The sequence below is a fragment of the Pristiophorus japonicus genome, chromosome 11 (assembly GCF_044704955.1).
Source record: "Pristiophorus japonicus isolate sPriJap1 chromosome 11, sPriJap1.hap1, whole genome shotgun sequence".
NCBI classification, from domain to species: domain Eukaryota; kingdom Metazoa; phylum Chordata; class Chondrichthyes; family Pristiophoridae; genus Pristiophorus; species Pristiophorus japonicus.
In genome coordinates, this window is record NC_091987.1 from 210,247,911 (window position 1) to 210,263,384 (window position 15,474).

General features: G+C 45.6%; 1 protein-coding gene across 1 annotated transcript in view; it reads left to right on the top strand.

The window, feature by feature from the left end:
* Positions 1-48: 48 nt before the first annotated feature.
* The window catches only part of bace1 (beta-secretase 1), a 130,745-nt gene continuing 115,319 nt past the window's right edge, over positions 49-15,474 (top strand). Inside the window, exon 1 of the mRNA XM_070894484.1 lies at positions 49-700. Within this exon, the coding sequence (XP_070750585.1) occupies positions 446-700 (255 nt within the window). The 5' untranslated portion in view covers positions 49-445. The remainder of the gene's footprint in view (positions 701-15,474) is intronic.

Genomic DNA, 15,474 nt, shown 5'->3' on the forward strand with positions numbered 1-15,474 from the left:
CTTTTCCCAGCATCATTCCTGTATTTTATTGTAGCCACAGTAGTTCTTCCGCTGGAGTGGGGAAGCAGAGGGACAGTGGGAAGACTGTGCAATCTCCGCTGGTCTGCCTCTGCCTAAACCCAGCACCGTTTATTCCCAAACACCGATCCACCAGCTAAAATAGTGTCATGATTCAAAATAATGGTATTTCTTGTAGCTTTCCAGGCTCTCCAGCAAGATCCCTAAATGGAAAAGAGTAATTATATTTTAATCCTTGCCTTTTTTTAAATGCCCTTTTAAAAAAAAATCCACTAATGAAGCATCCGACGCTGAGCGTTCACCTTTCTGCCAAATCTCTCAATGTAGTGCGAGAATAAATATTTTTTTGAAGGCAGCTGCTGTGCAATTGCACTTGAATTTTTAAAAAGATTTTTAAAAAAGAGACAAGAAAAAAAGTATTACCGAAATGAATTTTTGTCCCGTTTCTCGTTTTCTGCTGGTGCTTTGCTCTTTGAGTGAATGGTTGCATTGCAATGGAGAGGCGTCAGGGATCAGGGTCCCTCTGAAAAATGACATCGGGGTCTCCAGCAGGTTGCCCAGGGCTGCTGATGAAACTGACCGGAGGCAAAATATCAATTTCATGGAGATGGTTGATAATCTGAGGGGAAAATCCGGACAGGGATATTATGTGGAGATGACAATAGGGACACCCCCTCAGAAGGTAAGATTGTGGCTGTTTCTTTATATATAAATCATAATCTTTTATAAACATTTATCTATATATCATCATCATGTATATATGAATTGGCATTACTAATATGTTGTGCTCTGTACAGTAAATTGTATCTAACAATAATGCCAATAATAAGTTATCAAAATACAGTAACAATATTGTCTATATCTAACAATTTGTATTAGTGTGAAGTAATTGTTACTGTTAATGGTTACATTCTAATCCAGCAATACAATTTTTCTCAATTGTTGTTACTTTTACAGTACGATACCTTTTATTTTGAAAGTAGTACATTTGGTTCCAAGCTGCTTTTGAATTAAAGGACCGACTTAAATGAAAGAAAAGTATTTGTCCAATCTTTTTCCACGGGTACCGTGACATAAATCGCATCGGAACGCATCGCTGCGTCGCTTGTGCGTAACGCCACCGTGACAAATACGATGCACCACTCTTCTCCATACTTAAGCATTTTTTTAAAAAAAGGTCTGCCAAACGCATATACATGAAAACGTCCCTTTAACAGAACAGCTTTTTTGAAACTAGCATAAAATTGACAAATAGATTTGGGAATAATTGCACCTCAGTTCTGCCCAAAATCAATGTTTGTACTGAGCTAGCAGTCAGCTAATTTCCATTTGTCTTCAACTGCAAAGAGGAATTTTTTTTTCAGTTGCTGGAAAAGCCCTTTAGTTAGACTCCTTGTAATTCAGTGTAAAAACAAAATAAACACTGCATCTGGGTCAGAGATGTAACAGGGTTTCCTTCCTCCGATGGCTCAGAATCATAGAATGCTTACAGCACAGAAGGAGGCCATTCGGCCCGTCGAGCCCATGCCGGCTCTCTGCAAGAGCACTTCAGCCAGTCCCACTCCCCCACCCTTTCCCCGTGGCCCTGCAATTTTTGATTCTTCAGGTACTTATCCAATTCTCTTTTGAAAGCCACGTTTAATCCTGCCTCCACCACCCCATCAAGCAGTGCATTCCAGATCCTAACCACTCGCTGCGTAAAAAAAAGTTTTTCCTCATGTCGCCTTTGGTTGTTCTGCCAATCACCTGAAATCTGTGTCCTCTGGTTGTCGACCCTTCCGCCAATGGGAACAGTTTCTCTCTATCTACTCTGTCTAGACCCCTCAAGATTTTGAACACCTCAATCAAATCTCCTCTCAAACTTCTCTGCTCCAAGGAGAACAACCCCAGCTTCTCCAGTCTATCCACGTAACTGAAGTCCCTCATTCCTGGAACCATTCTTGTAAATCTTTTCTGCACCCTCTCCAAGGCCTTCACATCCTTCCTACAGTGCGGGGCCCAGAATTGGACACAATACTTCAGTAGAGGCCGAACCAGTGTTTGATAAAGATTCATCATAATTTCCTTGTTTTTGTACTCTATGCCTCTATTTATGAAGCCCAGGACCCCATATGCTTTTTTAACCGCTTTCTCAACTGCCCTGCCACCTTCAACGATTTGTGCACTTATACCCCCAGTGGTTCCAGTACCGACGCCCGGGAACACCACTGTATTCCATCCTCCAGTCCGAAAAACAACGGTTCACCACTACACTACTACTCTCTGCTCCCTGTCACTTAACCAATTTTGTGTTCCTGTTGCCACTGTCCCTTTTATTCCACAGGCTTCAACTTTGCCGGCAAACGTATCATGTGGCACTTTTATCAAATGCATAGGTGGTAAGCGTATTTTCCAATGCAGAACTCAGCCGTATACAACCGAAAAAAGCACGAGAATTGATCCCTTACCTGTGCTGAGTTATCTGGCATCAATCCTAGGGACCTACAACAGGCCTCAGGGTTGCTGAGGGATCACAGTCTCAGAATAAGGAGTCGGCTATTTAGGACTGAGGGTGATGAATCTTTGAAATTCTCTACCCATCATCATCATCATCATCATCATAGGCTGTCCCTCGAAATCGAGGAAGACTTGCTTCCATTCCAAAAGTGAATTCTCAGGTAACTGTACAGTCCAATATGGGAATTACAGTCTCTGTCACAGGTGGGACAGACAGTCTTTGGAGGAAAGGGTGGGTGGGGAGTCTGGTTTGCCACACGCTCCTTCCGCTCCTTTCTGCATGCTCTCGACGACGAGATTCGAAGTGTTCAGCACTCTCCCAGTTGCTCTTCTTCCACCCAGGGCGGTCTTTGGCCAGGGACTCCCTAGTGTCAGTGGGGATGTTACACTTTATCAAGGAAGCTTTGAGGGTGACCTTGAAACATTTCCTCTGTCCACCTGGGGATCGCTTGCCCTGTAGGAGTTCCGAGTCGAGCGTTTGGTTTGGGAGTCTTGTGTCCGGCATGTGGACAATGTGATCCGCCCAACAGAGCTGGTCGAGTGTGGTCAGTGCTTCGATGCTGGGAATGTTGGCCTGATCGAGAACACCGACATTGATGCATCTGTCCTCCCAGGGGATTTGCAGGATCTTTCGGAGGCATCGTTGGTGATATTTCTCCAGAGGGCTGTGGAGGCTTAGTCTTTGAGTATATTCAAGACAGAGATCGATAGATTTTTGAATATTAAGGGAATCAAGGGATATGAGAAAGTGGAGTTGAGATAGAAGATCAGCCACGATCTTATTGAATGGCGGAGCAGGCTCGAGGGGCCGAATGGCCTGTTCCTGCTCCTATTTCTTTTGTTCTGATGCTGTGCTAGGAAAGGGATTTAAGAAATTAGCCAGGATTCCCATTACTGATTGCTATCCAGTGACTTCTGCACAAGGGGGAAGGCAGCTTCAGGCTTGCTTGTGATAGTTGAACTCAATGTCTAGTCTCAAACATGAGGAATATTTAAGTATTAATCTTATTCCTACTATTTCTTTTTCAAATAATGTTCCATTAATAATTTAATTGGTGCAAACTTGTCATCCCCCGAATCGCTTTTGCATCAACTCAGAGGTTCCGGTAAAAGGAACGAAAGACTTGTATTTATATAGCGCCTTTCACGATCACCGGATGTCTCAAAGCACTTTACAGTCAATGAAGTACTTTTGAAGTGTAGTCGCTGTTGTAATGTGGGAAACACGGCAGCCAATGTGCACACAGCAAGCTCCCACAAACAGCAATGTGATTATGACCAGATTTTTTGTTTTGTTGATTGAGGGATAAATATTGGCCAGGACACCAGGGATAACTACCCTGCTCTTCTTCGAAATAATGCCTTTTACGTTCACCTGAGAGAGCAGACGGGGCCTCGGTTTAACGTCTCATGTGAATGACGGCACCTCCGACAGTGCAGCACTCCCTCAGCACTGCACTGGGAGTGTCAGTCTAGATTTATGTGCTCAAGTCTCTGGAGTGGGACTTGAACCCACAACCCTCTGACTCAGAGGCGAGTGTGCTGCCCACTGAGCTACAGCTGACACGACAACTTATTGTACAAGCATTGTAGTCATAACATTAGCAATACAGTATTTATGTGTTGAAAACTTCTCGGTAGATGTGAGCAGGTTGTTTTGACCCAATAGTTCTGCGTTTATTCAGTGACCTTTGATCGGTTTAGTTGAGACTAACCCAAAGTCAGCTCGTGCAATTAGCTTAGAACAATTGCAAACTGTTGACAAATGAGTTAATATTTGACATTTTTTGCTACGGCACAAAAACTGAATACCTCTTTTAAAGTCACAAATTTGGTCTTACAACGCCCTTCATTTTGTTGCATTTTGACAAGATGGTGAGGTACATCATAACAATGTCCTTTTTACCATTGGTGTTTGCTCAAATCCAGCCCAGCCCAATGGAAGGAAAGAATCTTCTCTTTGTCGTCAAAGTGAAGTGAATTTGAACGGTCTTGTAGGTGCAGATTAAAAAAAACATCCCATAATTTTGCACAAACATACCTGCCAATCATTGGCGTTTCATGCCGACGTCACCATTTTGGACGCTTTGCACAAAAGTGAGCGTGGGCCTTGCCCCTCTGACCGTAATCCTACTCCAATGAGAATCCTGCCACTAATGGAAGGGATGCCGGCACTACATACTCAGGGTGGGCCTTTCCACCAGACCGGAAGGTCCCACCTATCATTCCACTAGTGACAGAAACCAGGTAGGAGCAACACAGAACAGAGAGGAAGGGAGATAAGAATGGGGGGAGAGCGGATGCTGATACAAAGAGAGTGCCGGCTATATTAGGGGAGGTATGGGAACCAATGTGAACAGAGGGCTTTCGAGAGCAGAAATGAGAAAAAATTTTTTTATATAGCGCCTTTCACGACCACCGGACGTCTCAAGGCACTTTACAGCCAATGAAGTACTTTTGGAGTGTAGCCACTGTTGTAATGTGGGGAAACGCGGCAGCCAATTTGCGCACAGCAAGCTCCCACAAACAGCAACGTGATAACGACCAGATAATCTGTTTTTGTTAATGTTGATTGAGGGATAAATATTGGCCAGGCAGGACCTGCGTGGCACAGAATAGTGCCAGCTGGAATGGGGAGAGTGGAAAAGGAGTATAAATTTGAACTAAGTGGGAGGAGGAGAAGAATACGAGGGTAAATCGAGGGGGGGGCAATGGTGAAGACAGAGAACTTGAATAGGGGTTGGAGTGGCGCTGCATTACGGAGCGAAGTAGAAAATCGGCAGGTTGGGTTGAGGGCAGAATTTAAAAAGTGCAGTTATGAACCGAGAGGGTTGGAGGTGGAGGGGATGTCTGTCAAAGGGTGGGATGTTGTATGGATTAGAGTAGGCCTCACTTTCCTGCTCTGCCCAGCTGTGTTCGATCGCCCGAGCGCAGCATACAGACGACAAGCGAGTGCGGAGCATCGCACAATAGTAAGGCAGCCCGCCCAATGTTCCATTCATGAACTTAAAATGGATTTTTTTTAAATCATGCCGGCTCCGTTACTCGCCCCGCTCCCTATTTTCCTCGCCGCGTTGCACACAAGTGATGCAATAGAGCCAGGCACAGGAGCTGACAAATCTGCTGTGAACTGGGGCAGGGGCGTTGAACTTTGGAGAGTGACTGTTGAGGTGACTTCTGTGGAAGTGCAAAATACAAATGGCACTTTTCTTTTTCAATTTTTTTAGGTTGATAATCTACCAATAATGAAACGTAAGTGCGCTTAAATTAGCCAGAAAGCACCATTTTTAGTGTAAAGCTTCCAACCCCATTACCGTCCAAAGACTGATTCTTCAACAGTGCTCATCTCTATCCCCACCACAGCCCATTTGCTGCTGAAACCCTTATCCATGTCAGTGTCAACTTACAGACTTAAATGCTCCCTCCCATCCTCCATAAATGTAAGCTCATCCAAAATCTGTGTTTCCTTCATTGAACATAAGAACATAGGAAATAAGAGCAAGAATAGGTCATTCTGTCCTCTGAGCCTGCTCCGCCATTCATTATCATGGCTGATTTTCTACACATAATCCATTGATTCCTTTAATATCCAAAAATCTGTTGATCTCTGTCTCAAATATACTTATGACTGAGCCTCCACAGCCCTCTGGAGTAGAGAACTCCAAAGATTCACAACCCTCTGAGTGATGAAATTCCTCTTCATCTCAGTCCTAAATGGCTGACCCCTTATCCTGAGACTTGTGACCCTTGGTTCTGGACTGCCCAGCCAGGGGAAACATCCTCCCAGCATTTACCCTGTGAAGCCCTTTAAGAATTTTATATGTTTCAATGAGAATTGAAGCTGTTGGACAGCTAGTGCCAGTTTTCTAGGTTGGCACGTATAAAGATCGACACTAATTTGGACAAAAAAAACGCAAGGTTGCAGATGGCTTCATTCCCAACTTTTTCCCTTCCTCTCCTGCTCGGAAATTATTTCTGGGGGGCGATTGCAACCCTCTGGCATACTCTTCACATGTAATCATGAGTAGTGAGTGTCGATTGACAACACAACTGAGGAGAGCACGGACACCTGGGAGTCCCTGGCCAAAGACCGCCCTAAGTGGAGGAAGCACATCCGGGAGGGCGCTGAGCACCTCGAGTCTCGTCGCCGAGAGCATGCAGAAATCAAGCGCAGGCTGCGGAAGGAGCGTGCGGCAAACCAGACTCCCCACCCACCCTTTCCTTCGACCACTGTCTGTCCCACCTGTGACAGAAACTGTAATTTCTGTATTGGACTGTTCAGTCACCGAAGAACTCACTTTTAGAGTGGAAGCAAGTCTTCTCAATTTCGAGGGACTGCCCATGATGATGAGGAGGAGAGCACCACAGCCAAGCTTAATCTTGTCTTTGCCCAAAGCCACACACACCTTCCAACATGGACTGAAGGAAGATGTGGAAAGCCTGGCTGATTTTTTTCCCTCGGTACCCTGGAGCACTCGGGTAAATTGTGGTGCCAAGAACTCAAATTGATCGGGCCAGGGATCGAACCTTGGCCTTTCCTGGTCTGGACAGCTCACTCAATGCTATTGACATTGTGAGCTGCCATCTTGAGTCTGCAATCATCCATGATTGTTCTACAAAGGAGGATTAATTATGGTGGAAATGCTTAGATGAAGTACTGCAATCAATCTAATCCCGTTCCAACTGCATCTATGAAAAATCAACCTGCTCGATCGTGCTCCGCCGCATGAAAGGCATTAACCATTTACATCATTCCAAAGATCTAAAGCAAATAAATATTCATTACTTATAGATTTGTGTATGACCTTGCAACACACAGAACTGCATGTCCTCCCGGAAGTCCCTTATGTACGCAATTGAATAAAAACTCGAGTTGTGATCAAAGTACTGCAAAGATTTTTTTATGGGTAAGATGAGACAGTAACTGGCTGATCACGAACAGATCTTTACAGATTGTGAGAATGTTTGTTAATTGAGAAACCTGGGAGGAAGGTTCAGTGCAGAAACCCACCACAGGAAATAAATGAGGGAAATCAAGGAGTGTCTAGACAACACCAAATTTGGGGGGCGGGGGCAGGGGTTTAGATTGTAGATGGAAGCAAAGACCGAGAGAATTGAAGTTTTCTACAATCCTGGGTATGTGTGAGTTTAGAGTCAGAGACAGAGCAAAAAGTCTGGCTATAATTGTACAGGGCTTTGGTGAGACCACATCTGGAATAAAGTGCACAGTTTTGGTCTCCTTATCTGAGGAAGGATATAGTTATCTTAGAAGTGGTGCAACGATGGTTCATTGGATTGATTCCTGGGATGAGAGGGTTGCCCTATGAAGAGAGATTGAGTAGATTGGGAAAATACTCTGGAGTTTAGAAGAATGAGAGATGATCTCATTGAAGCATATAAGATTTTGAGAGGTAATGACACGGTAAATGCTGAGAGGTTGTTTCCCTGGCTTGCTTGCCTAGAACACAGGGTCATAGTCTCAGGATAAGTGTTTGTGAATCTTTGGAATTCTCTACCCCAATGGGCTGTGGATGTTGAATCATTGAGTATATTCAAGGCTGTGATAGTTAGGTTTTTGAACTCTAGGAGAATCAAGGGATATGGGGATTGGGCGGGAAAGTGGAATTGAGGTCGAAGATCAGTCATAATCTCATTGAATGGCGAAACAGGCTCTAGGGGCCATATGGCCAACTTCTGCTCCTATTTCTGCTGTTCTTATGTTCAACACACAGCGAGGATTCAAGAAGATGAGGACAATGTTGGATGGAGCATTTGGAACTTAGGAGAAAGGCGAGGCAGGAGCAATGACCACAGTAATATTGATAAAATCGAGCGGCGCAGAGACAACACACGTGGCATTGACAATAACAACATTGTGCATTTACATAACGCCTTCGTCTCTGTAACCTCCTCCAGCCAAGGTGGCTGCAGGCACGTCCACCAATGGCAGAATGAAGGAAGTAAAAGAGGGACTTGTCGCCTATTGAGGAATCCTGAGCAAAGTTCCTCTCGGACCCCACGTGGGTGAGCAAGCAGGCCCCAGGAGGTTCCAGATCCACGCGTTACTTTCCGTAGATTTCCTGGGCTGGTCACTCGGGCTGCGAGAAGATCCCTGGGAGTGGAGTTGGAGTGACGCTTTGGCTTCGGGCTGCCAACCCTCCAGGATTGTCCTGGTGCCTCCAGGAATTTAAAAAAACGTGAATCTCCTGGACACTGCCGCAGGCACCCCGGGGGAGAAACCAGAGGGGCATTGGTGCTTTTTCTCAGTTTTTGTTTATTAATTGTAAAAATATTGGAGATAGTGTAGGGTGATAAAGGCTGTTTGACTGGGTGGGGCGGGGCAATTGAAGGTCATGTGATGAAACCTCCAGGAATGTGTCCAATCAGAGCTGCCGATCCTGTCTCTATTTCCTTCTGCCGCTTCCTGTGTCTTGGTTCTTTGGACGACTGATGTAGTTGTAATGTATGCACCTGTGAGCATACGCACAGGCTCCTGGTACGCTCGCGGCCTTCCACGAGAGGTGGACGCTGGAGGGACTGCAGTGCATCACCACCACCGGCAACCAAATTTTAATTTGATTTAAGTTTAATGTCCAAAGTTTAATTTATTTAATGTGTCAGTTTTAGTGCCCCCCCTTTAATCAGGGGGCACTTGATTATTGTTTCAACTTAAAATAGTTGTGGAGCTGTTGCCCAATGGAATGCACTCTACGCGTGAGTCCTCCCTCTATTTATTGGGGACTTGGCCTGGAGGGTGTTGCATGGAGCAGTCCCGTGCAATAAGTTTTTAAGTCGGTTCACGGGCTCCCAGGCCGCCTGTATTTTCTGCGGTCTGAAAGAGTCCGTGTTCCACGTTTTTATTGAATGTGCGTGAGGTTGCAGACCCTCTTCCATTATTTGAAGGGGCTGCTCCTCGATTTTTGACTGCACTTCAGTCCCACGCTCCTGATCTTTGGGCATTCGGTGCAGAGGGGAGCGGGCAGGTCGGAAGGCCTCCTTGTGGGGCTGCTCCTGGGCCTGGCCAAGGTGGCCATCAACCGGGTCCAGGCAACGGGCGGTCAAGGGGGTCGTTCAACCCGACTGCCTGCCTCTCTTCCGCGGCTATGTTTGCGCCAAGGTGTCCCTGGAGATGGAGCACGCAGTGTCCACCGGTACGCTCGCGTCCTTCTGTGAGAGGTAGGTGCTGGAGGGACTGGAGTGCATCATCACCCCCGGCAACCAAACTTTAATTTGATTGGCAAAGTTCCCAGTTAATTTCTAAATTAATGGGTTCTCGTGCCCTTGTCAAAAGGGGGCACTTGATTTAAAGTTACAATTAAAAGAGTCGTAGAGCTGTTGCATTGTGAGTGGCTTAGCCAGTCACATGATGTTCACAAGACTCCATAAAACCCCAGTCAGTTGGTTCTAGGTCATCCACGATGAGGTATGCAGTTCTGAGACTAGTCAATGAACTGGTAATGTGTAGTGTGATTGTTAAACCTTTGTTAATAAAACAACGAGCGGAGCAGGCTCGAGGGGCCAAATGGCCTACTCCTGCTCCTATTTCTTATGTTCTTAATAGCAATGTGTTCCTATGAAATGTTAGGTAAAGAAACCATGAAGCAAATACATTACAGTAATAAGCCTCTTAAAGCTTCCATTGGCATAGCACCAATCTCCAGGAGACAATTAATAAAGCTGGAAGTTCTACAGTGTTGTACTAAAACCATATCTCACAGTGTGAATTATGAATTTAATTCTACACTATTAAAGAGGTAATTCTGGTTTCTTGAGATTACATTTTAAAATGACATTATTTGCATGACAGTTTACATGATATGAACATAAGAAATAGAAGCAGGAGTCGGCCATACGGCCCCTCGAGCCTGCTCTACTATTCAATAAGATTATGACTGATCTACCTCAACTTCACTTTCAACAACAACATGTATTTATATAGCGCCTTTAACGTAGTGAAATGTCCCAAAGCGCTTCACATGAGTATTAATGGATAAAAAGTTTGACACCGAGCGACATAAGGACAAATTAGGGCAGGTGACCAAAAGCTTGGTCAAAGAGTTGGTTTTAAGGAGCGTCTTGAAGGAGGAAAGAGAGGTGGAGAGGTTTAGGGAGGGAGTTCCAGAGCTTGGGGCCCAGGCAACAGAAGGCACGGCCACCAATGGTTGAGCGATTACATAGAAACATAGAAAATAGGTGCAGGAGCAGGCCATTCGGCCATTTGAGCCTGCAGCACCATTCAATATGATCATGGCTGATCATGCAACTTCAGTAGCCCATTTCTGCTTTCCATACCCCTTGATCACTTTAGCCGTAAGGGCCACATCTAACTTGCTTTTGAATATATCTAACGAACTGGCCTCAACAACTTTCTGTGGTAGAGAATTCCACAGGTTCACAATTCTCTGAGTGAAGAAGTTTCTCCTCATCTAGGTCCTAAATGGCTTGCGCCTTACCCTTAGACCCCTGGTTCTGGACTTCCCCAACATCGGGAACACTCTTCCTGCATCTAACCTGTCCAATCCTGTCAGAATTTTATAGGTTTCTATGAGATCCCCTCTCATTCTTCTAAATTCCAGTGAATATAAGCCTAGTCGATCCAGTCTTTCTTCATATTCCAGTCCTGCCATCTCGGGAATCAGTCTGGTGAACCTTCGCTGCACTCCCTCAATAGCAAGGATGTCCTTCCTCAGATTAGGAGAACAAAACTGTACACAATATTCAAGGTGTGGCCTCACCAAGGCCCTGCACAACTGCAGTAAGACCTCCCTGCTCCTATACTCAAATCCTCTCGCTATGCTCGCAATCAGGGATGCTCAAGAGGGCAGAATTAGAGGAGCGCAGACATCTCGGGGGAGGGGGGGGGGGGTTGTAGGGCTGGAGGAGATTACAGAGATAGGGAGGGCGAGGACATTGAGGGATTTGAAAACAAGGATAAGAATTTTGAACTTGTGACGTTGCTTAAATAGAAGCCAATGTAGTCAAGTCTAGAAGTAATAATGACATGGATGAGGGTTTCAGTGCAGGAGTAATAAGATCATTTGTAGCACCCTTATGCCACCTTAGCTATCATCTATCTCAGACTTGGCCTCTGCCTTGGGTGTATATGGCTCAGTATAACAGTGAGCGGTTCATTTACCAACCGAGCACTGAAAAACTGAGGAGATTTTTGAAATCGAGGCGTTGCTTTCCTGCTCTGTCCCCGTATACCTCGAGTCCCTTAATGCCCAAAAATCTATTGATCTCAGGTCTTGAATATATTCAACGACTAAGCATCCCCAGCCCTCTGGGGCGGAGATTTTGGAAGGCACATGAGAGAGATGCATTGAAGCTTCTCTCTCAGCGAGCATGCGACGACTGTTATTTTCCTGTCAGCGATGAGCACTACCTTGTCAGGTTTGTGCAATGTTAAATGCTCCGGTTGCCTCTTTGCTGGTCGCTGACCCAGCTACAACACTGCAACACAGCATATACCCGTCAGCACTCCGCGAGCAACTAACAACCTTCCCACTCTTCACAATCTAACGGCAGCATTCTGCCTTACACTCAAGAACATAAGAAATAGGTGCAGGAGTCGGCCATTTGACCCTTCGAGCCTGCTCCGCCATTCAATAAGATCATGGCTGATCTGATCATGGACACGGTTCCACTTCCCTGCCCGCTCCCCATAACTCTTTACTCCCTAACCGCTCAAAAATCTATCTATGCCTTAAATATATTCAATGACCCAGCCTCCACATCTCTCTGGGTCAGAGAATTCCACAAATTTACAAGCTTCAGAGAAGAAATTTCTCCTCATCTCAGTTTTAAATGGGTGGCCTCTTACTCTGAGACTATGTCCCCTAGTTTTAGTTTCCCCTATGAGTGGAAAAATCCTCTCTGCATCCACCTTGTCAAGCCCCCTCATTATCTTATATGTTTCAATAAGATCTCCTCTCATTCTTCTGAATTCCAATGTGTATAGGCCCAAACTACTCAACCTATCCTCATCAGTCAACCCCCTCATCTCCGGAATCAACTGCTGAGATACAAGGCCCGATATTAAATCCCCACACTCCCCACCTGCCAAGCCCGACGAGAACGGGGCACATCCTGGTTAAAATCAGAGCAATGTCTCAGAACGTAAGTGCATCTAATATTTTTAAGGTTTCCTTGTGAGTCAGGAAGAGAATAAGCGCTCCTCTCTCGCCTGCCTTTGTTCCCCCTTCTCTCGACTGTGATTGCTCCGATCCAGATAGGACAATAGAGGCAATCAACAAACATTACTTATATTTATATAGCGCCTTTAACATAGTAGAACCCCCCAAGGTGCTTCACAGGAGCGTTATCAAATAACATTTGACTCTGGACAGGTGACCAAAAAGCTTGGTCAAAAAAGTAGGTTTTAAGGCGCGCCTCATAGGCGGGAGAGAGAGAGGTAGAGAGGTAGAGAGGTGGAGAGAGAGGTAGAGAGGCGGAGAGAGAGGTAGAGAAGCGGATAGATTCAGGGAGAGAATTTCAGAGCTTATGGGCCCAATGCAGTTGAAAGCACGGCTGCCAATGGTGGAGCAAAGAAAATCAGCGATGCTCAAGAGGCCAGAATTGGAGGGACGCAGCGATCTCGGAGGGTTGTAGGAAATTACAGATAGGGAGGGGTGAGGCCATGGAGGAATTTAAAAACAAGGATAGGTGAGCGGGACTGGATGTGAGTTAGGACACGGGCAGCAGAGTTTTGGATGAAATCAGCTTACGGAGGGTAGAACGTGGGAGGCCAGCAGGAGTGCGTTGGAATAGTCAAGTCAAGAGTGGCAGATTTAACCCCAAAACTCCAGCAGCAATAATCTTAATGTGTTTGCCACCACATTAAGCTTGCTGAGAACTTCAGACTCTGTTCATTAAAACTCATCCCCACACTAGTGTTTGCACCGTTCCAAATCAACATCCTCGCAATGTCCCAACGGTTTTTTTGGAGTGCATGTGTTATGTAGAAAATTGTGGCAGCCAATGTACACAAGAAAAACAGCAAATGAATGAATAATCTATTTTTTTGTGCTGAAGGTTGAGGGAGGACTGCTAGCCAGAATGATAGGATGACATCTGCTCTGTCTGTTGGCTGTATGGATGCTTTGTGAAATGAGTTTGCACTGTATCAATCCAACTCATCAAGGGCCACGGACCCACAGCAGAAAACTATCCCTAATTTAGCAATTCATTAGTACTCTCACTTGCAGAGGCCCAGGATAGCGGGGCCAAGAATTGGGAAAATGGCAACCTGGGCCACTTTGATGAACACAAAATTCACAAAGAGATATCTTAAACCAAAAGTCTGACCGGTACCTTTGTTTTTCTTATTGCAATGTGTGTGTGTCTGAAATGGTGCAGAGATGCTGCTTAAGGGGCCAGAATACTGCGTGCAGTTTTGGTTTCCATATTTACGAAAGGATATACTTGCTTTGGAGGCAGTTCAGAGAAGGTTCACCAGGTTGATTCCAGAGATGAGGGGGTTGATTTATGAGGGATGGTTGAGTAGGCTGGGCCTCTACTCATTGGAATTCGGAAGAATGAGAGGTGATCTTATTGAAACTTATAAGATTATGAGGGGGCTCGACAAGGTGGATGCAGAGAGGATGTTTCCACTGATGGGGGAGACTAGAACTAGGGGGCATGATCTTAGAATTAAGTGCCATCCATTTAAAACAGAGATGAAGAGAAATTTCTTCTCTCAGAGGGTTGTAAATCTGTGGAATTCGCTGCCTCACAGAGCTGTGGAAGCTGGGACATTGAATAAATTTAAGACAGAAATAGACAGTTTCTTAAATGATAAGGGAATAAGGGGTTATGGGGAGCGGGCGGGGAAGTGGAGCTGAGTCCATGATCAGATCAGCCATGATCTTATTGAATGGCGGAGCAGGCTCGAGGGGCCATATGGCCTACTCATGTTCCTATTTCTTGTGTTCTTATGTAATGAGCGATCGTTCGGAAGCACAAGCTGCAGTTCTGTAACGTCAGCTACTTTTACACGGTGCAAAGGAGCGAGGCTGATTTAAAGATCTTTTAATGCAATGGGGCTCCGTTTACCAACAGAGACTTGGTGACTCCGCCAGCTGCTTTGATGTGTTTCAGGCTTGCAAGTTTACAGCTCCCCGTTACACGAGAGGTACAGCACGGAAACAGACCATTCGGCCCAACTGATCCATGCCAGTGTTTCTGCTCCACACACACCTCCTCCTGCCCCATGTCATCTCACCCTATCATTAGGTTCCTTTCTCCCTCATGTACTTATCTAACTTCTCCTTCAACTACTCCGTGTGGTAGCTGTAATGTATTTGCTTCACGGGTTCTTTGCTTAAGAATTCATAGCAACACATTGCTATTAAGAACTAATCGGTTTATTAACAAAGGTTTAACAATCACACGACACATTACCAGTTCATCTACTAGGCTCACAACTGCGTACCTCATCGTGGATGACCCAGACCCAACTGGCTGGGGTTTTATTGAGTCTTGTGAACATCACATGACTGGCTCAGCCACTCTCAATGCAACAGCTTTACCAACCTGTGAGGATACTGACAGGTGCACACTTTACAGTATCCATACGTTAAATTTGTGTTCACCCCCCCGCCCGAAACAAGTGGGAACATCTTCTCCACGTCTACCCTATCAAACCCTTGCATCATTTTAAAGACCTCTATTAGGTCACCCCCTCAGTCTTCTCTTTTCCAGACAAAAAGCGCCCAGTCTGTTCAATCTTAGTTATAACGTCTCATTTCTGGTATCGTCCTTGTTCAACAAACAATTAATAGAAAAAGCAGTAAGTGACAGAGATATGCCCAATGGAAGGGGAGGGGGGTGAGGGGAGGGGGTGGTGAGGGAGGCGGGGGGAAGAGAATGGTGAGGGAGGTGGAGGGGAGGGGGTGGTGAGGGAGGCGGGGGGAGAGGATGGTGAGGGATGCGGGTGTAGAGGATGGTGAGGGATGTGGA